The sequence below is a fragment of the Drosophila elegans genome, unplaced genomic scaffold, assembly GCF_018152505.1.
Source record: "Drosophila elegans isolate 14027-0461.03 unplaced genomic scaffold, ASM1815250v1 contig_397, whole genome shotgun sequence".
In the NCBI taxonomy this organism is placed as follows: domain Eukaryota; kingdom Metazoa; phylum Arthropoda; class Insecta; order Diptera; family Drosophilidae; genus Drosophila; species Drosophila elegans.
The window spans coordinates 3,516,103-3,538,364 of record NW_024545782.1 but is presented as its reverse complement, the minus strand read 5'-3'; the positions used below and the strand labels follow the sequence as shown (position 1 = coordinate 3,538,364).

Genomic DNA, 22,262 nt, shown 5'->3' with positions numbered 1-22,262 from the left:
CGCTGTCTCGGTCGACTGCGACGCCGACAGCGCTGCCTCTGCCTCTGCCGGCGCTGAGACTCGATTACTCCCTTCGCATTTCAAAATTTGTAGTTTCAGTTCGCGTTGGCACGTTGAACAAGACGGTACGTGTTTGTGGTCCTTCGATAAATGATCAGTGGTCAGTGATCGGTAATCGGTGATCGGTGATCACCTGGTGGAGGATCTCCATATTAATCAGTCTCATTGTATTTTAATCGTGCGAATTGCCGGAACCCTATGACGGTTCCTAAGTGTGTTGTTCAAATCACCGACTATAAAATTCAAAACACCGATCCCCAAGCAGCATCCTCCAGCTCCACTGCCATTTCCAAGGTGTCCAAGATCGCGACGCGTTCGCCTGCTCGCTGTTAATAGCACAAAAGTGTTTTAATTTTTATTGGCACGAACGGGGCGAGTCAGTTGTGGAGCAGTTGTCGTTGCCGGAGGATCGCGTCGCGTGTTCGCCTCCTCGCTTCTTGGTCCCATAAAATCAGCTCCACGCCATCTTCGCGTGTGTCCCCATTCCACCTTCTACCTGGTGTATTTTGAAAAGGGTTTAATTTATCTAATGCATCCGTTTCGTTATCGATTCTTTTAGTGTGAAGAGCCTGCGATTTGTTTGATCTTTGGGTCAGCAGAAATAATAAAAGTGTCTGTGTGTGCGGCCGTCTAGGAAGCGACGGAAAAGTGTGGAAATAGTCGTGAAAATAACTCAAGTCGTTTCCATTCTAAATTGCGCGTTGACAGCCGCAAGTGACGCAAACAACCAACAACCCCACCACAAGGAGCTGTCAGTCCCGCCAAGCAATTTACTTGGATCCGCTTCGGCAGTGGGGCACTTCTTAGAGACACGAGCAACGTCCTTGACCAAGAGGTGAGTGTGAAGGTGGGCCATAGCCATATCTCCATGCTGGAGGCGCTCAGGAGTGTGCTTTAAATAGGCCATGTGTGGCCAAAATCTGGGTTAGCCTAGTCACTGGCGAAGTAAGGGCGAAGAGTGGTCAATAGCAAGAATGGTTCTTTATTTAATTATTTCTTATCTAGTTGTACTCCAAAAATAGAGTAGCGATTAAATTCATGTCAAAAAAAGCTTAAAAGAAAATATTTTAAAATGGTTTTAATCATATATAACTTTATAATTTTATTATTTTTTAAAAAATAAAATTAAATTGGTAGACCATTTTTAAAATGCTTTAAAATGACTATTAAATCATAAACTTCTTTTGCCCTGTGTTATTAAACGTCATTCAATGTTTAAAATATTTTATAATACACTTGCAACACTAGACTGTTTTCAATTGTTAGTAAGAATTATAGCAAACTGTTAGTTGGATGTATTACTTAGCACACTTAAATATTATTAAGCAACTCTTTAGTTTTGGTGATATTTAATTAGCATACTCATTTTGCTTATCGTTTGCAATTTATAATATTCGGTTCATTGTTACAGTATTAAACCAAAAACAATTAAAACCGTGTAGAGATCTCAGATTAAACTCCTCTTTATTCGACTTTATTGCACGATCATCGCCGTCTTGTTGAAAGGCCCATTTATGAATATTAAACCGCCATTTTTATCTGATGATTAATAATGCTAATTGTTGTTGTAATTCAAATACTATCGATACATATTAATTAGCCACACCCAATTCAACCGCAATCTCGCCGCTAAATCGGCCTGGGGCATCCACAGAGACCGAACGACATTAATCTATTGGAGATCTTGAGTTCTCATCTGCATTGGCGCCATAAATACTGCAGTCGAGTCATAATTTATTAATTATCGGACTTTCCACACATCTTAAAGCAAGCCGATTGAGGTTTATGCTTTTGGAGAACTATCATTATGTGACCATATGAGGCAAGAGCAAAGAATACTGTTGTCCACCAAATATGAATTGTTGTCTAATACAGCAGCCACAGATTGTTAAAGACCGACCAAATTAAGCTGAAACCATTCCCCAATTTATTGTATTTGTTTAATTTTATTTGTCTCGATTTCACAATCACTTTGGCGTTTCTACTGGGCTTCCATCTGCTCTGCTACCCAATTCCAAGCAATTCAATTAAACGACGCCCACATCAGAGATCTCCATAACAATTTATAACTGCCTTTTCGAAGCACATCTTAGACTTGTGGCTATTTTATTATTTTAGCATATTATTCAAAGTCAGTGACGACATGGCCTTAAAGAGATAGTAATTAATATTTAAATGATACCTCAAACAAAACCCCAGCGTCTTTAATCAGAGCATTAAAATAATAATTTATTTATTTGGTTACTGCTTGTTTTTGTTGAAGCTAAACTTTCTTTTCAATTGTCAATTCAGATCGATTCAGTTATGCAATGAGAAGTGACAAAAATTTCTGTGGGTAAATAAATCTTTAACTATTCCGTATTGTATTTTGGATGGCTCTGTCCAAGCATTGATATGTTACTACCACACACAGATGGCTCCTTAGACATGGTAATATCTTTCTGACCATATATAGAGCTTGAGTTTGACATTATTAAAACATAAATAATATTGCCATTGTTGGTATTGGAATTTCCGCTTGGCAGCGAGTTATGAGTTCATAAACAAATGCAAATTAAGTGGAAAATTGTTGCACCAGCAAATTAGCGCATCGTCAGAGAAAAGTCATTTAGACACCAATATCCGACCTTATGCGGCGAATCAGGCTAACAAATTATAATGTTTTGTATTGGCTTGATCTTATATTTGCAATTCAAATAAAGCTCAGTCACAATGGAAGCTGAGGCTTTTTGTGTTGGTTGTTTAGACTAGCGGCGTCAAAACTGATTCAAGTCAAATGGAGGCGCAGACTTCGTTTTAATGGCTCATCAACATAAGTTAATGGGTTTTCGGTTTTGGCCTAATGATAGATTAAACACATTCTCAAACGATTTTACCAGATCGCTAACTAAAAAATGAGCCAAAACATAAACCTTTACAGGGCTGGAAAGATATAATTAATAATGGGTCGACCAACGTAAAGAAAGAATACCTTTCATAAAATTTCAGTATAATTAGATATTCTGCGCAGATATACAAATATTTAAATGACTGATAGCAAGGCGTTGTCTTACCAACACCTGCCAAACATCATTTAATTATATAGCAGCCATATTCCTATCATGATGATAGCTGAATCTTATGAGTTAAAATACGTTTTGGGACGGATTCTATGTTCTGGCCATAATTATAAATAATGTTGCTTTATCACTTATAATTTATTCATCGTGTATGTTTAGTTAATCGCTTGAGTTTCAACATATTTAATTAGCATTAGATCAAAGATAACCGTCACAAGGTAAATCCCAAACTATATTTTTAAAACTTACAATTTTTTCATGCATATCTTACACCTATAATTTCTAATCTTGTTTTTCCGATTGTGGAACTTGTCAGGTTGCAATTACCATATAAGAAAACTCCATCACCCGGTATGTAATTGACAGACCTTTCAATGTTTTGAAATAGGACTCCACAAAAAACCTGAACACATTTCCAGCTGTCAACTACTGCATTTTTGTGGAAAATAAATAGTCAAAAACTGAATGAGAAAAATTCGACAAAAAGACCGAGCCGAAATTCAAATCGATACAGATACAGAAATCAATAAAATGAGGACGTCAAGTGCCTCTCGAGTCTATTGAGCTCGATTTGGACTCCAATCTTAATCTTGACACTTTCAAAACATCGATGGAAAAAATGGTTGGCTTGCGCCGGAAGTTATACAAAGTCTATTATGACGAAACCAATTTATCAGCCAGCCAAAATCAATTCAGTTTGCTGCCTCCAATTATAAGGTGCCTGGAAAAAATTAAACAAAGCCTGAAGAAAGTTGGCTGCAAATGAAAAGCCGCTGAAGAATTTCCCTAAGTGGCTAAGCCGCTCTTTCCCTCGATTTTTCACTCTTTCTCGCCGCTCGTGATGCGTAGGCGCCGGCATAGATTTTTTTCATGTCAAGCCAGCCACTGACAGCAGGTTTGCCAGCCGTTCGGAGCTCCAACTCGAACTGAAGTTTTTGGCTGGGCATTTAAGCGCGGCTGATTTGATTTCAGTGACACGACGCCTGCGGCGGCAGCGAAACTTGTCCTGCCCACACGCGACTGCGGCCAACAGCCATCAGCCAACATCCAACAGCCAAAAGCCAACAGCCGCGCATGCGCAGTAGCTTCGCGAGCGTTTTCCGCTTCGTCTTATTTTTGCGCCGTTTTAAACGCCCTGGGGGACGCGAACACTACGGTTGCATGCTGGCGCGATCGGCGAGAGAGTCAAAATATTTAAATTTCTAATGCCTGACGAGGGCCGGCACAAGAGAGTATCATTAAATCATCCGAATCACAAAGACAATTGAGTGGCTTGGCCTTGCTATTTATTTAAAAATAAAAACAAACCACTGAGTATGTAAATAAGCCTTTTCAAAAACAGCTAAAAAAAGTATTTCTGCTGTTAGAATCCCATCCTCTTTTACGCGCCTTCTTAAGTTGCTGATTTAAAACCCCTCTCCTCGTCATGTATAGCAAAATCGGTAAAGCTTATTTCATTGAATTTTTCAATATATATCTTAACGTGCTAACTAGGTATAAAGTTAAAAAAAATTGATTATTTTTAAAGCTTTAGATTGCACGTTATTTAGCGGTTTCTTACACCCAAAAAAAAAGTAATAAAAACTAAACTATTGTTACATGAATTTTAAACTTTTAGGTATGAAAAATTTCTTAACAAGATGAGTATTAAATTTATAAATAAATAAATAAATAATTAATAAATAAGGCCTTAGACTAAAGGTTTACACCGTTCGGTATAGAAATGTAGTAAAGTTAAATTTTTAAGACTTACTTATTAAAACTAAACTTTAAGAATTAGTTGGTATGCTGTTTTCAGATAAATACATACATAATTGTTAATTAAAAAGAATTTGTTTCATCATTTTAATTGGTCTCAACTTAGGCAATGCAGTGTCGCTATTTTTACCTAGCCTTTGGGTAAGAGCAAATAGTACCTTTTCCATTGCATTAATCACTTTTTGTTATTATAGGCTACAATAATATTATCGTAGGGTATAGATTTTGATGTGAAAGTATAGGACTGAAAAGCAAATCAAATATTTTTGGATCCGAGTGGAACTACGATTAATTGCAGTCCACCTCTTTTACTTATTGTATAATAAATACCGCTAGAACATCCCTCGTGACAACTGGCTATCCAGGGTTCTCGTTTCCCTACCGCCCATCTCTCCGGCCTGCCATTCAATCTGAGGAAAATGACTTTTCGATAAGCATCAAATTTCCTTTGATGATAGGCCAAAGACGCCTTTGTCACTGTCGTCTGCCGGTGACGCTAAACTTGTTCGATCGGCTCGGATCAGCGAGGGGTCTAAGCCGGCTAGTGGGTGAAGATGCCGTCTAAAAACCCCATCCAATCCAACCCTTTCAGTTGCGGTTTTGGTTGCCGGTTGATCGCTTTGCGGCTTCCGTGTGTGTTTGGCTTTGCTTAATTAAATGTCAATCAATGTACTCGGCGGTTTATGGAGACAGACTTTGTTTCTGATTTGTCCGCTTTACTGAGTAGATCTGGCGTCGTCTTCATAAAGCTGACGATGCTGCTGTTGACTCTTGGCGTCCGCATGGCGAGATTTTGCTTTGGGCCCCCAAGTTGACGACTGCGTGGGCGCTGGACAAAGATATATTCTCGGCCTATGCATGATCTACGCCGAACCGATGGCATTAAAAAGTATTTAATAAATTTCTGGCCCGAGGATTATGTGTTTAGGTGAACATTGGAAGGTGTTTCCACTTCTGATTTCGGGTTTTCTTTATGTTCGAGGCGGATTACTCGGTTGACATTTGGTGGGAAACGTTCTGGCTGCGATTGGGACGGATCGGTAGCCGGCGGACTACTTAACTGGATATTAATAAACGTTTCAATGAACACTTGGCACAGATCTCAGGCATTACGCTTGGGTTAAGTTCTTGATAACCTTTCCCAGAATTCGAAGTAGATGACAAACTTTGACGTCTTAAGACTAAGAACTTATGGGAATGATTGGACGAAATCTTTTTCATCTGGTATAATCTGACTAACATTTGTTGAATTTTTTGCCCTATCCCCCGCAGATTAATATCTTTTCCAACTGAAAAAAGATTTATTTCAACGATTATGTCAGTGATTTTTGGTTGTTGGGCATATGCCCCTCATAAGATACAACAATACCACTTAATTTTTGGATAAATGGCTCTTTATAGTTATTTAATATACGAGTATAATCTGATCAAAAAATGGAATAATAAAAATTAATATCTGACTATTGAACATAAAACGTTTATTTAAATACTAAAATCCAATATGAAATCTAAATTTTAAATACAATGAAAATTAAATTTCATAATTTTGAGAGAAACTTTATATATATTCCTTTTTTATATAGAAAACTTGTATTTATAGAAAACTTAGCCCACAATAAAATTCGTTTTCCTTATGTGGCAGGGTTTTCAACTGGCAATCATGATATGTCTAGGGGAATAAAAACCCTACAATATTTTCGAATGATCCCAGTCCGGGATCTGCCACCGTTTCTTCCCATTTTATTGCTTGGAGAGACCCATGCTCTGGTAATTGCGATTACACCCATAAATGGAACCGATCCTACAGCCCGTCCACTTGTGACTCAGTGACATTGTAGCCAAGAGAACGAGAAGTCAACAACAGCAATAACAACTGCCACTATAAATCCATAACTGTCAGTCAACATTTTGGACCAGTATCGGAGAAGTTGTCGTCGTGTCTTGTATGGCCAGAACGCCATTTGCTTTTGGCCCGGTTGCGACTATGGGTCTCAATGGCTGGCTGGAGCATCGGCGACCGTTACCACATTCCTGGGACACCTCGAGCCAAAGCCAACAACATCTCGGCCACATTTCTCGTGTTTATTTAACCATGAAAGTTGTGTAATGGCTGGGAGTTGGAGGATCCGCTCTGGGCTGGCCTGAAGCTCTCTATCAATTGGACTTGTGTGCCATGCCGTTTATAACACTTCCTGACGTTTGTGGCTGCTCAAGTGATGAGTCAAATGTTTAATTGCAACTGCGTATTTTCGGGTGATAAGTGTGGAGTCCTCAACCCGTTTTCTAATTCGTTTTACGACTTCTGCTTGGTCAATCAGAGAGTAATTATTTACACAAGAGATATAGTTCTACACCCTATTTTATTTTATGGATCGTTAAATACTGAATTTATGATCCCTAAAGGAGGTGAAAGCTTTTGCGAGTCAAGGAGTTTGTTTAATGGCGTTTTTTAAAGAAAGCAGATGGGAAAAAATGGAGTTGCAAAATAGTTGTAGATCACATCCTCATAAAATTGTTTAAATCATAAATTTAATTAGGTAAACCCAATTATGCCTAGCCCTTCTAAGAATTGGTCCCAAATACCCAAAATTCATCACCTTACGTAGAGTTTCCATCAACTCTTCCCCGAAACTTCCGCTGGGAAAGCACCTGAAAACACACCCAGGAGAAAACAAGTCTGAACACACACATTAAATAAACATTTATTTAAGTTAAAAGAGGCATGCAAGGAAGAATGATTGCGAATATCCAACATAAATCTTAGAAAGCTCAAAGAATCCACAATGGGCACCCAAGAAAATTACAACAAGAAATAAAAACTTAAGCTCCGAAATGCTTTATGATGATGACGCCCACAGATGGCCAAATAGATGAAAGATTTCGGGGGGGCGAGCTATACAAATATATTTAAGCAGATATATATAGGTGATACCCGACCAAGTACTTCCGGCAGAGTAGGGAGCGAAAATTAAAGGGGGAGTTGGACAAGCTTGTTGAAAATTTCAAAAATGCAAAATATTTATCTATCGCCCTGTTCTGCTGCTCTGTTCTGGTTAACTCGTTTCTGGCTAAACAGATTACCTTTCAATTTTATTTATTTTCTTGTATACGCTGCTATTGCAGTGCAGTGTTTTTTACCGAGGCATTTTATTTTTAAACGCAAATAAACAACCACCGGTTGAGCACCAAGAACTGATTTTCTTCGCTTTATCGTTTCTTTCTTTTATTTATATTTCAGCGGACGGACAGATTCTGGAGTGAGGAGCCGGCACCCCCGCCCTTCACCCAAAAATACGGAAGACAACACCAACAACGACAACAACGACGACGACAACGATGAATTGGACGCGCGTGCTGCTAATCGGGTTGACCGCCTTGGCGCTGACATTTCTGGAGGTTGCATCACTCTCACTCGATCCAGGTAAGTGCCAGCGATCCACCTTCCCCGCACTTTGCATTCCAGTAAACTCTTTTGCACTGGGAATAAATGGGTTAATGTTGCACCTGAATTCAGATGAAGAAATCGTTGCTCTCCTGTTATTTTGGGTTTATAAGTAAAATTCACCGTTAATCAAGCTGTTTCCTATTTCGTCACTTAAAAGGTTACATACAGTAAAATTTAAAAAACTTTAATTTTTTTTCAATTTTATTTTTCTAATGTTCATATATTTAAGAACGCACACAGAAAATTTCATATCGATCCGCTGCTTGAAAGTACAAAGTACAAACTTTAAACGCGTTTCTCTCAAAATTATGTTTTCGAAATCGGTGACCAACATTACTCGAAAACGGATAAGTCGACTAGTCTCAAATTTAAACACGAGCTTTTTAAATATATTTTTTAATAAATAATCGAAGATTTTCTCTCAACGATACTTTTCTTTTATAATCAATTCAAGCACTTAGTTTTGGTGAAAAATACCTTATTTTTACGAAACGACATTTAGTTAAAAAATGTTGTTGCTTGTTTCTTAGATTATTTACTAAATTTAACGTTACTTTGACGAAATCTGTTTGTTCTCCCGGAGATCAGCTAGCTTCTTCAGTAGCTTCTTTCAAAACAAAATTTTTTCTGAATCTTCCAATACAGTTAAAAGATACCATAATATGTGAAGAAATTCTATGGTTAGTTTATTTAGGTATTCACAGAATATGTTCTGGAAAACTAGTTTTCCCCCGTAAAGTAATTTTGTAAATGAAATGTTATTGTTACATACTCAAAATCGCCTTGGAACTAGTTTAATAGAACAACAGAAGTTCGCAAAAATTAAATTGATTTAAAGTTTAAGCACACATTTTTGGTCAATATGAGATTTAAGTTAAATGAGATATTATAAAATGAGTTTTAGTTGCACAGTGTATGCACACATTTGTACAGTTTTTATAGTTAGTCAAGCGACTGCTTGCAATGGCACCGTCGTCAATGTTTGTCGAGAAACGCCCGAAAGACATACTTTTGGTTACCAACTTGGCGATTTATGTAAATGTCGAACTCAAATCCCAATGCAAACGTCGCCAACTGACAGTCGGGTCACTAGTTGTGGAGCTGGTGACCTCCCTGGTCCGTAGATGGTGATATTTCAGGCCGATTGCGAATGGGGGCCCTGGCCGGACCATCTCGCGACTGGAAATCGCGACTTTTATGCCCATGTCCCAGGTCCACCTCCATGTCCATGTCCATGTCCATGTCCACATTCACGTCGTGAAGGTCAGCTGGCATGAGGCTGTCACAAGTCGGTCGCTGCCAGCATGACAAATAACCGCACAAATGCGTGAAATTCTATATAGAGTCGTCTTGATGGATTCTTTTGCCCCACGGATTGTGCAAATACGGATCGGTCCCGATTATGTCTCGTGTGTGTATTTGGGTTAACACGGCCCGCGGTATTAGAGGCAATCTCCCCGGGTGACCAAAATAAATAGGCCCATGTTCCGTGTCCGAGGTGTTGTAATCCGTGGCAGGCGAAAAAACCGATTGCCAATGTTTGTGGGCAAATAGAGCAAGTGGCTAAGACTCGGTTTACTTGAAGAGATTAATAAACATGACCCAATGAGGATTTGGGTACCTTAAGGCTTTATCACTGTTCGCATTTTGTTGTTTGTTTGGTAATCAATATGTGTGGCTCCGGCAGAACGGAAGTTGATCCTAACAGTTTCGAATGTGATCACCGAAAACTGATCGAGATAAGGCACGAACCTTTGCAATACTTTAAAAATGTTCCTGAGAATGTCAGCGAGAATTTAGATTGCCTTTGCAGAGAATAATATTCCCCGTCTGTGCATAGACATTCTGCTAAACATAATTTATTAAATAAACTGATAATACTTTTTTTTTCTGAAACCGATATTGATGTATTATTTTTTTCTCACCCACAGTTGCTTCTGCCGAACTGGAACAGTTCATTCGAAAAGGAGATGTCGTCATATCAACGCGTCACATACGGTAAGAAACTACCACCTATTTGAAAGGAATCATTTGTTATTCCCCTTCATAGAAAGGGAAATAAATCAAATATTGGAATTATAAAGGTATCTGCAAGGTGTCCACTATCCTCAAGCTTTTCGAAAACGTTATTATCCCCCATTTGCAACATTATCGTAGATCGATTATATCTCAATGTCAGCATGGACTTATAACACGTAGGTCTACTACGAGCTAAATGTTTGGAGCTAACATCGAACGTTATAAATGGCTTTAGCAATAACCTTCAGACTGACGTAGTGTTCACGGATTTTAGCAAGGCTTTTGATTCCGTTAATCATTTGCTTCCTGTACGGAAGTTAGGGTTTAATATCTGCTTAAATGAATTTCGAGACCTTTTTAAAAGCTCGGTCTCTAAGCTGATCCAAATTACTTCAGGCGTACCACATGGAAGCCACCTTGGCCCACTTCTTTTTACATTATTATTAACGATCTCCCTTTATCTTGACAAAGTCGCGCGTCCACACAAATGACATTTGAGTTGACTAGAACTAACAAATTTATAACCTTGGCGTCCTTCTGGACCCAAAACTTTAATTTGTTGATCACGTTTCATCCTTGGTGAATAAAGCCAGGGAAGTGCTAGGATTTATAAAAAGGTGGATTTATAAAAGGAATTCGATGATCCGTATGTCACAAAACCAATTTTGTATTGCTTTTAATTGTAAACTTATTCAGGGGTATGTGTAGTATACAGAACAACTTGTCCGCCTACAATTCTCAGTGCCTATTCGTATCACTGGGAACTATATTCCCCTTATTTTGAAACATTGTAGATCAAACTATGATATGCATGAACCATTTAGAGTGCTGTGCAATAGCTATAGTAAACTTTATCATATTATTTATAGTACTGACCCTTTACCAATTTCAAAAGCATTATTCTTATCTTATTACACATATTTAGTATTATTAGTTGTTATTTTAGTTTGGTATATATCTGGAATTGGTCTGTTTACTGTCCCTCTTCTTTCACCTCTCGTGATCTCGTTTTTATGACCCGATGGGAAGAGGGCTCCGCGCGTAACAAGCTTTGCTTGGTGTCGTAAGGACCATTTATTTGTACTGATCATAGTGCATCAACGTCCAAATATTATAAAAAAACAATACTGACTGATGCTCCTCACCTATTAGACCTCGTCGAAAGTTGCACATCTCCATAGAAGCCCTCTTTATGATCGACTTCCCCATGCTGAAGCACAAGATGTCTTTCTTCCTGGACCGCAAGCAGCAGCGGGTTACGCTGGACATCAGTGCGAATGGAGCCACCGAGTCCCGGAACTTCGACATCCCCAACATCAACGAGACGAGCACCATCCGATCGCTGGCGCTGCAGTTCTCCAAGAACCGCATTACACTCTATGTGGACTGCAAGGCGAGCACGCATCACGACATCGACATGAACCTGGCCAAACTGTACACCCAGATGGACGATCCGGTGATCAAGTTGGTGAGTGCATGGGCTCTGCCGCCAGTGGGGCCGAAAGTGAGTGACCCATTTCGTTGACAGTTCCGTGAGCGCAAGTATCCCCTCCACTTCGACGGCGACATGGAGCACTCCCTGCAGCGGGCCAACTGCCAGAAGGGCATGCAACGGCGGGGCAATCGCCGCATGCTGCGCAACAAGATCACCGAGCGTGGTGAGTAGTCCCTGACAGCCCACTCGGTTATGGGCAGTCTCAGGTTCCTTATACCTTCTAGGTAAAAAAAATATGAGGCTACTTGTTACCTTTCCCAGTTAGAGGTCTGTGTTTATCTTAAGAATGAGCTATTTTAGGTATTTAGCTATGAAATATTTTTATTTATTTTTAATTTCCAATGAGTTTAAAACAACTTAATCCAATTTTTTATTTATTTCGCAAATATGCTAACAAAAAAATCATTACTTCAATGTAACTTGAAGATAAGTTGGTGGAATCAATAAGCAAGATATAGTTATGTTACTTTTGACACGTTTTTATAACCATCTTAACTGCCAGATCAAATACAAAATATTATAATTACACTGCAACTTCGATATATTGATCTCAAAATGATTATTTTTTTTTAAATATTTACCTTACCTAAATATATTTTACTTAACTCAAGTATATATTTTCACAAATATCCAAAAAACTAGTACCTTATCCAACAATGGAATGGAACAACGGAATATGGATCTATTTGACTGGAATTCGAAGTTTTCTTTGAATGAAACATTTCTGGTCATACAACCCATTCATTTCTTTTCTAATACTCCAAGTTTTGTAAAAAAAATTTAGCTCATCAACTATTCTAATTTATTGAGAAATATATTAGATATTTTAGCTTTCACGTTTAAAAAAATTTTGGATACGATTACTAGTCACAGATTAATTTATGGTAATATGAAACCAAAATTATTAATTAGTTTAGACAAACAGACATAAATGAAATTACTCAAACAACGAAAACTTACAAATTTCACTACAATTTTATATCCATATATTTTGGATAATATGGCATAAAACCTCTTATTTTTGTCTTGGCTTATTTATTTTATTATTATTTATTTATTTTAATTAGATTATAATCTAATTAAATTTATTCCTTTTATATTTTCCTTTTCGTGCCAATCATTGCAGAGAAGAACAAGAAGCGCGACGTCCGCGGCTGGTATGAGCCAACGATCGCCCGGGAAGGTGTCGTGGACCACAGACACCAGGAGGTGCCCACGGACGTGGAGCGCGGAGACATTCCCGTTCTGCATGGCGATTGCGAAGGTAGGTTGCTGGGCAACTGTATGGCGCTCAGCCCAACCACCCATCACCATCACCTCGGCAGTCAGTTTTCAACTGTCAGTCGGTAGTCCACAGGCAGTCAACGGATCTTCGCCCAGAGGCGTGGTCCCTTCCAAGTCGAGGGCTTCCTACGGCTCCGAGGGTTGGGCTGGTGCTAGATTAGGTGCTCGCTTTGACGAAATTATTTGGCTTTTGGCAGTTGGCGTTTATGCCACTCGAGCAACATAATTCAATTAAGCCAATGTGGTGGAGCAACCTGAAATGGGGTACGTGTGTGGGTTGGGGAACTGATTCGGATGACTATTGCGTCGAGTGGGGGCTTGAAATTTCAATGGCATGTGCAAGTGAATGAACGAGGCCTTGACAAGCATTGAAGGCATTCTCAATGCAATGCTTGTAGAACGCCTTCATAACATATATACGTGGCAAGCCATTCTATAGTCGAATCTGTACAACACGGAAGTTACTTATCAATTTCATATTCTTGCTGCTCTCAGGTATCTCAAATTCTATAAATAACCGAATTTTGAGAGTGACAGAATCAGTTGTTCTGAATGAGGAGAAAACAACTCTGTCAAAATGAGAGAACTGAAGTTGATTAATAATGAATAGAATAAGGAGACCAATATGTGGGTTGCGAAAACAAAACGCCGCAAGTTTAGCTCTAGAAGTATCAAGTGAGCCATGTGTGTAAGTCAGCTCTAAAAGTTAATATCCATTTTGTACCCTTCTCCCTTACCAAGTTGCTTGTCCTTGAGCATTATGCTCTTTATTAGGTCGCCTTCGCTTAACTCGCTAATGCCTTATAAATCTGGCAAGCAATTAATAATATCTAGCTGTGTAATATAGCTATAAGTACCCTCATCGATGTCGCCGACTTGGCCAATAAGCCGCCGCTAAGTGATCACAGTCTGTTATATCGGGAGAGGATGCCGGATTTCGAGGCGCCCACAGAGCAGAAACACTAATGAACGTCGAGATATGACAAAGCCCATGCAAAAGCTGCACTCGTTTCGTACTTTGCCTGGTGTCGAGCCGGCATAATTATTATTTATCTGGCTCAGAGCAGAGACACCAAATTGGTAGCCAGCTCCGATCTGTACCCACACAATCTACATACCGACATGTGGTCTGGGTTTTACACAGTAAAAATAAAAGGACTCCCTTTATAAGTGATCAAACAAATACACATCAAATATTGTAGCGAGGTAAGAAAATCGTAACGATCGAACCTTATAGATCTTCGATTTACAATTCGTTCACGAAAAGGGTAATTTGGACCAATACATATTTTTATCTGATCGGACAATAGGATTTTTAGAGAAGTCTGTATTCGTCACTACCTCAACTATTATCCACATTAAAATTTGAAAGTTTTTCTCTATTCTTGCAGTGGGTATTATAATTTCAGTCAGAAGTTTCCCTATAAAGTATATATGTTCTTGATAAGTATCACTCAGTCTCAGTAAGTATCTCAGTCTCTCAGTCTTAAATATCTGCATGAATCTTTTCCAAAAGTTGTCTTTTTATTGCAACAATCGGAAAAATAAATGGAAAAAATTATTAGTTTGCTGTTTTCTAACTTTTTTTTGTTTCTCAAGATGTAGTATTTGCTAAAAAAAATGTAACTTCTCAATTTAAAATTTTTTTTTTTTAATTCTTTTTGACTAAGTAGTAATTAGATAGTTCAGAATTACGTTTTTAGATTCATTTAAAATCGGAAAACGATATCATATAGCTGGCATAGGATCGATCGAATAATTAAACGGGAAATCACCATAGCTTCAATGTTATAAAACATACAAGCATATAAATTAAAATTTAGATGTTTTAAAGAGTTTTTTAGTTTTTGCAATATCTATATGTTTTGTTTGAAATTCGAAAATGTTTTGAATTTTTTATAAGATTTATATTGATACGTGTTTTAACACACTAAACTAGAACGCTTTTGTTTTCCGAGTGTAGTTGACGTGAGTACGGGGCGGCATATAAATCGCAAAGGCAACGACAACGGCATATCGTAATGAATGAATTACGTGGCCACGCCGACGACAAACAGATAGAAGCGAAGGTTGCCCAATGTAACCAAGTCGAGATCGGGATTGCTGAGGCGAGGACCCGAGATGGTGGAGCGGAATGAGAGGCCCCCGATCCGAGTTGGAACGGATGCGTTTGGGCGTTCAATGTTTTCAATGTTGACAAAACTCACTCAGGCACTCGGCCAGGGAAACCGACAAAGTCACACAGATGTGCCCATAGAACCGACCACTAAGTTGGACTAGTTTAGTTGTTGTCATGTGTCCTACATGGTGTTGTACAACCTAAGAGGCCTAGAGATGACAGATCTAGAAGCGATATATTGCAGACTTTACAAGGATTACGATGAGAAATTAAGATATCATGAAATTCTAGACCATTTATAGAGGTTTCAGCATTAAAAACAACTCAATTCGGTGTGATTGGCTTTTTGCTTGTTTAAGGTATGAGTCTGTGCTACAATATTGGTAGAGTTTTGTATGTAAATAAACAAATTTGTCAGTCTTTTATGGTTGTTAAAACAGCAAATGCAAAGAAATGTGTTTTATGTGTAATGTTTATGAGAAATTTGAAAACCTCAGCTGTTAATTGCCTTCTGTTGTAGATCGGAAGAGTTTGGCTACCTCTGATATGGTCATTATACTTGACCGATGAATCACTCATAAGGCAGTTCCACTTCCGGTCGCGAATTCTCGGCTAAAGTAGTCACATGCATAGAAAATTAAATAAAAACCAAATAAAGCGAAGTGAATAAAACATCAAAGAAAACCTACTCACAAAACATGCATATATCTAGTACCTAGATTATTCCGTTTTGTCCAATTAATCAGCGCACTGACTCATTCCCTCGTGAGGAGAGAAATCGGGATTGGGTGCCCCGCTTTGTTGTCCCATTGCATTAAGCTCCACTAAATCGCCGAACGCATTAGCAGCTGTTCAATGTCCCGATGCAAGGAGTCCATTGGAGCGACAAAGCGGATTAGGTTGCAATCAGGGGTTCCCACTCCGAACGCTGAAATGAGTGCGATTTTTGCATCGGTTAGACCTTAATCTTGTCAGACGCTTGAACGCTTCCCACTCACATTTGCCGACTTTTGCCAGGGTGTGGATGGTGTTCGTGAATTATTGTTGCTTTACCCAAAGTCCCCGCCGAACCCGACTTATCTCAACTGTAACTCTGCTCTCGGGGCTCTGCCCTTTGTTCCAAACAGACGCCCTCGCACGCTCGCTGAGCGATTTACTGGCCCTGGTGAAGTTGCTCCGCGAAGACGTCGCCCACCAGCGCCAGGAGATTGCCTACCTGCGGATGCTCTTGGAGAACTGTGCCGGCTGCAAGAATCCCCTCAGCAGTGACAACCAGCTACGCATTGAGCCCGACTGCCGTTCCGCAAATCCCTGTTATCCTGGTAAGTGGGAGCATAGGATTAAGTTAACATTACGGGGTTACCAAATGCTCTCTTCAACAAAATTTAAAACTTAATTTTTTAGCCAACTAATTATGCACCCATCAAATTTCAGTCGAGCATTAACTATAAAATCATTTTTTTCGAAATTGGTGACCAAATTAACTTAAAACTACTTAGCCGATGCTTCTGATATTTAGCAAATTTGTCTTTACATTATAATTCAAAATGTCTTCAAAAACTTGTGAAACGTATATAATAGATGTTATTCTAGATAATATGTATAATGATCATTAACAACAGTTTTGAAGTTTTCGGTGGAACAAATTTGGGAAAGTTTTGTTTTTTTGCACTGCAACTGGTGGTTACTCCTAATCTATGTAGTAAATATTAGAATCAACATTTGTTTGCAAGCGTGAAAAAAACTTTACAAAATACTTAGAAAAGTATTTGGTAAAACATACATTAATTTGTTAAATAAATTATTTAAAAGAATATTAAAATTTGTTTTCTGAAAATGCCATTTTTTAATCAAAATAAGTTCAAAACTACTGAGCCCAGCTTTTGATATTTAGTAGATCTTTGTTGGCATAACTATTTAAAATAACATAAATAATCAAATATATGTACTTCTAGATTTTATTCTGATCCTTAAAATCAGTTTATTAGTTTTCTTTAAAACAAATTCCCGAAAGTCACCTATTTTTATGCTCTGCAACTGGGGGTAGCCCCAACATTTGTTTGCAAGCATGAAAAAACTTAATAAAATACTATGAAATATATGTGGAATTACATACATAAATTAATTAAATAAATAAATTCAAAGAACTAAAAAATACAGATTCTGTGCAATTTTTAACTGCAAATTTTCAAAAATTCTACAAAAGACTTCTTAAAAATGTAAATATTTAGTGGTATCCATGTTTTTTAATGAAAAAAATGTAATTATTTTAACAGTCATATAAGTTTTGCTGTTTTAAGTGAGCTCTGGTTATTTAAATCTTTTAGTCCATTAAAAAGTATTCAAATTGTGTAGTGTTTAAAATAAATTTGTTGAAAACTTTAAAAATTGTGTAATATTCAAAATAAATTTAAATATATTTCTTAATATTCTTTCAAAGCTTCTACTAAAAGTTTCCTGTCTCTTCCAAATATATAATCCATTTAAATATCTACATATTACACTTACATGCTGAATCTTGTATATATTTTTAGGCGTGGAGTGCCTGGACTCGGCAGCCGGTCCCAGATGTGGCCACTGCCCCCTTGGCTTCATTGGCGATGGCAAGACCTGCAAGCCGGGCGTCACCTGCGCCCACCACATGTGCTATCCGTAAGTCTGTCCTGCATCCTTGGGTATTCCTGTGCTTGTGCGAGCCAAATTAACGCGGCTTGTGGAGTTTTTAATGGCGTCAAGGGCGTGGCCATCGCATCCATGTTAATTGTATTTGTCATGCTGCGACTCTGAGGGCTTAAAAAGCGCCGCCATGCGAAGGGCTTCGCACTGTCCTGACTGTGCAATTATTTGCATTTGGCCTTAATGGCAATTTGATGTTGTTTATGGTTTGATGGTCTAGTCAAACAACAACCCAGCGACTCCTTGACAAGCTCCCCAGACCCGTTCATATGCATATCTATATCTGTGATTGATAAGCACGTGATGGCCATTCAGAAGACACATTTAGGCCTCTATTTACTCTGTGACTTCCACGAATAAAAGGGAGCAGGGACATAAGCTGGTTACCCAGAACAAAGTAAGTGGACCGGGCTTAATGGCTGTGAGTCATGTGAGTGACAGTGGAACCTGTTTTCTCGCCTCTTTCCATCTGATAAGCCTTGTAGATCGCAGATATGTCGATTTGAATGCGAAGACTTCCTAATCCGTTCATACACTGCGAGGCTTTCCATTTCTCCGCATAACGCATAATCAAGTTGGACCAAGATAAATATTTAAATTATCTTCACCGTGTGGATTTATCTATCGAATGATCTCTTTGATCTGTTTAGGATTATTAATGAGGTCAGGCAGCGAGCTCAAAATAGAAATTTGGTCATCCGAATTGGGATTCATAACTCAGTAACCTTCTGAAGGGAACCCTTTTCCAAAAAGATGGGCTATACCACCCACAGCCCATATCGAACCGGAAGAGTTCGTCACAATCGAAAATCAATAAAGTGGTAAACATTGTTCTGGCGCTCTTTATCGGCTCGCTGCCAAATTTGTGTCAATCTGAACTAATTATGCAAAAGACCCACAGCTCTGCTGGGGACCCTAATAAAAACATTATTTGGAGAGGTCTGCCTGCCAGTCAGTCATAAATATGTTAAACAAAACTATAACAAGTTATGCGTTGTAACGGAGCTGAAACTGGAGAAGAATATTTTTTAGATATGGATGGACAAAATGCAACAAAACCTTCGGCAACCCAGAGCCCATCGCTGTGGGGTCTGGACCACAAATGGCACTTGAAACAGCCGCATAAATTAGTTAAATGTGAGCCGGAATAAGGAACCCGCACCCAGTTCGGTATAGCCCCGATTCTGAGGACTGCCTGACTGCATTGTGTCAAGACACTTAAAGTGATTTCTGTTATTCTTTCCCTGACCAGAAGTGAGCGCCTATCCCCTCCTGGCCACGCGTACGGGAGTATAACATAGGAGTACTGGGCCATAAATTTGAGTAAATTATTGGAAAGGGCCCCCACAGACCGGGCTTTTGGCCCCGGTTAGAACTGTGTGTTGTAGGTGTCTAGGGATCGGTTCGACTGGGTTGCGGACAAGGTGCGCCCCTGGCTGACCGTATTTTAATTTGCATAAAATTGCCTTAAATGTTGTCACGACGCCGACTCGTTACTGTCATCTTTCATTATCGATGAGCTGTGGTCAATGTGTGTGGTAGGCCCAAATCCGAAGACCCATTCCCGCTGCCCAGGCCCGATCATTTTAATTTAGAACCACCAAATGTCATCTCAACTTGGTCATCGCTTTGTTTATTTTCACTTCTATTCAGGCTCCCATTCTTTCGGGGTCTTTGGAAGACGACGACGACCGATTCTATTAAAAGGCCGTAAAACTTGTGCTAATGACACGCACACCTGTTGATCCTTTGTTGTGGCAGTTATCGTGTGTGTTTTATGGGCGCATTGTGTTGGTCTAAAGAACCCTGTCTGCATTGATTGAAAATGTTTTATGTTTTTCAGGATGAAATAAACAGGCACAAACATGTGGGTAATTGAATGTGATCTCTTTTGGTCTGAGCACCTCTTCTTTTGCATGTTTCGTTTTCGCCCAACACTTTCCTTTTCCCAAGGCACAATCTCAGGTGGTGCTGACCACTTGAAAAGCCAATCATAACCTGGCCCCAGGCCGTTGACAGTCGGGCGCCTTCGCCCAGTGCTCACTTCTGCTGTTCAATTTAAATTATGCATTTGACGAAACAATCAGCAGTGCAATCAAGCTGCAGTCCACGAAGCGAGGGAGATTATATTACCATCTGGAGATAGGAGATAGCGACTTGGAATGTGATTCCTAGGCAGATTCGATGGCAGCTGCAACATGTGTACGAGCATGTTGAACAATTCCCGCGACAGAATTCCATTTGATTGAGGAAACTTTCCCACAGAATCTCGGAATCGGTTTCCTCGCCCCCCTCCCTTCTTTTCTCCCGGGCCCAACAAAACGTTTACGGCCACAGGTAAAAGCAGGAAAAGCCAAGATGGAAGCAGCGGCTAGCTGGTTCACAGCTTCGAAACATCAAAGTTCGGTGGAACGCATATCTCAGTGTGAATCAAGTTCGCCTACGCATCGAAAAAGTGGATCCATTGATTCCAAGTCGGGTATTCGTTGTTGTTGTCGTTGTTAGTGTTGTTGCTGTTGTTGTCGTGGCTGTTGACTCTACGGCTGTGGCAGCATTTGACTGCTTGAATTCAAATTAATAGTCGACTGGCAGCGTTTCCAAGTCGAGCCACGTTTATGCCCAATGAATTTCATGATTGGGAATTCGTTGGGTTACTTCTATTCGAAAACTTAAAAAAAAGGCCATCAGAGATTCAAATTGAGGCATCTCAGAATAGCTTGATGTTACAAAATGTTAAATCTTGCATAAAAATATATCATTTTCAATTATAGTTGTGCTCAATAGCTTTTCCTAATTTCCAAAAAAATGTCAAAACTGGGTTCGAATGTTTAGAGAATTTTTCAATAAAAAAATACAAAAAAGTTAGTTTATTTTTAAAGAATAAATATATCGTGCTTATAACATTCATCAGCAAATAGTACTTTAGGTTCTGTAATAATTATGGAAAATTTTTTTTAAATCTTTTATTTATTATTTATTTATTATATTTGTTGACTTTAAATCTTCAGATATTCTTTAGTCGAGATTATTATACCTTAAATGCCATTAAGTCGTTTTAAATTGCTTATTTCTGACTGATATCTGCAGTCTGCAAAGAAAATAGTTTTTTAAAATTACTTAAATTTTTAGTTTTGCGATATACCTTAATACAGACTATTAACTTAATCCTTTAATAGGGATTTTATGTACATCCCACGCAAGCAGTTTACAATATCAGTTCGCGGCATAAACATTTTATGACGCCGGTTGTCTTGGCCATGCGCAGGCGCAGCAATGAAAACAAAAACAAGCCCAGGCCAGGCCAAGCCAAGCCAAGATCAGGCCCGAGCCAAAGAGCTGAGGAGCTGAGCAGCTGAAGACTTGGAGCCGGAGTCGAAGTCGAAGTCGAAGTTGGAGCCCCAGCCAACCTCGCAGATAAGTGGCCTGTGGCAAAATAAACGCCGCTTTATGGCAGTTAGCTGCAGTTTGTCCAAAGCGTGCGCCACATTCGAGGATTGAGGATTGGATTGGAGGAGTGAGGATGGTGGATGGTGGCTGTTGGATGGTTGACTTGAAAGCACTGCTGGGATGCACTTCACTCCCCAGAAAGGGAGCTCTCCTTGGAGTGGCTCTTTTGTTGTTAGAGCATTTGCATGGCATGCGCTACCATTAGAAGTCATTTGGGTTGGGTTAATGGCTGAGCGGTAAAGTAAACCCTAAGAATAGGGCTTGCGTTGGCTAATAGACCATAAAGCGGGCCAAAGCGATATCTGGAATATGTGATCGGTGGGCTCTGACAAGCCCTAAGTACAATATTATCGAATTGTATAACTGGCCACACTGTGGCTCCAAACTTTTGTGCCTCCCTCCTCAAACTGCAAAGTGGCTAAAAGCCTTTGCATGCTTCAAAACCATGTTCACACATTACTCAGGCCCTGCTTCTTCACCAGTGGGACCTGCCCTCTATTCCTTCTATGGCTCCTTGGGCTGGTGTTTGAACTGGACTCGAACTCGAACTCGCCGGAGATCGGTGCTCAAGCCAGCAAATTGGAATTATGAATTATGAATGCGTGGTTAATAAAAAGAACGTCCAGAAGGAACGGCAGTCGAGACGAGGCAAGTGGGTCCGTCATGCCAACCCAATCGCTGGACGGAGGCGGCCGAAATGCTAATGCGTTCCTCGTTGCGCTTGACTGGATATTTTCCCAGCACTCAAAAGATGCCGCAGAGTCGCTCGGTCGCGGACCCAGACAATATGGTCGAATGAACTGAAACAAAGCAGAAAAGCGCAAAGTGGCGGTTAGAACAGGGGGCGGCTGGACCGAAAGATTGCGGCGGAGGAAAGCGAAAACCCCCACGCAGCATCCA

The 22,262-nt window shown here is 39.5% G+C and overlaps 1 protein-coding gene across 2 annotated transcripts in view; it reads left to right on the top strand.

Annotated features, from left to right (window-relative positions):
• The first annotated feature begins 784 nt into the window (after window positions 1-784).
• The window catches only part of LOC108150709 (cartilage oligomeric matrix protein), a 29,886-nt gene continuing 8,408 nt past the window's right edge, over window positions 785-22,262 (top strand). For both annotated transcript variants that reach the window (XM_017278981.1, XM_017278982.2), the window contains exons 1-8: window positions 785-895; window positions 8,116-8,298; window positions 10,254-10,320; window positions 11,494-11,809; window positions 11,870-11,999; window positions 12,963-13,100; window positions 16,367-16,561; window positions 17,774-17,891. In XM_017278981.1, coding sequence (XP_017134470.1) covers window positions 8,214-8,298; window positions 10,254-10,320; window positions 11,494-11,809; window positions 11,870-11,999; window positions 12,963-13,100; window positions 16,367-16,561; window positions 17,774-17,891 — 1,049 coding nt within the window. In that variant the 5' untranslated portion in view covers window positions 785-895; window positions 8,116-8,213. The remainder of the gene's footprint in view (window positions 896-8,115; window positions 8,299-10,253; window positions 10,321-11,493; window positions 11,810-11,869; window positions 12,000-12,962; window positions 13,101-16,366; window positions 16,562-17,773; window positions 17,892-22,262) is intronic.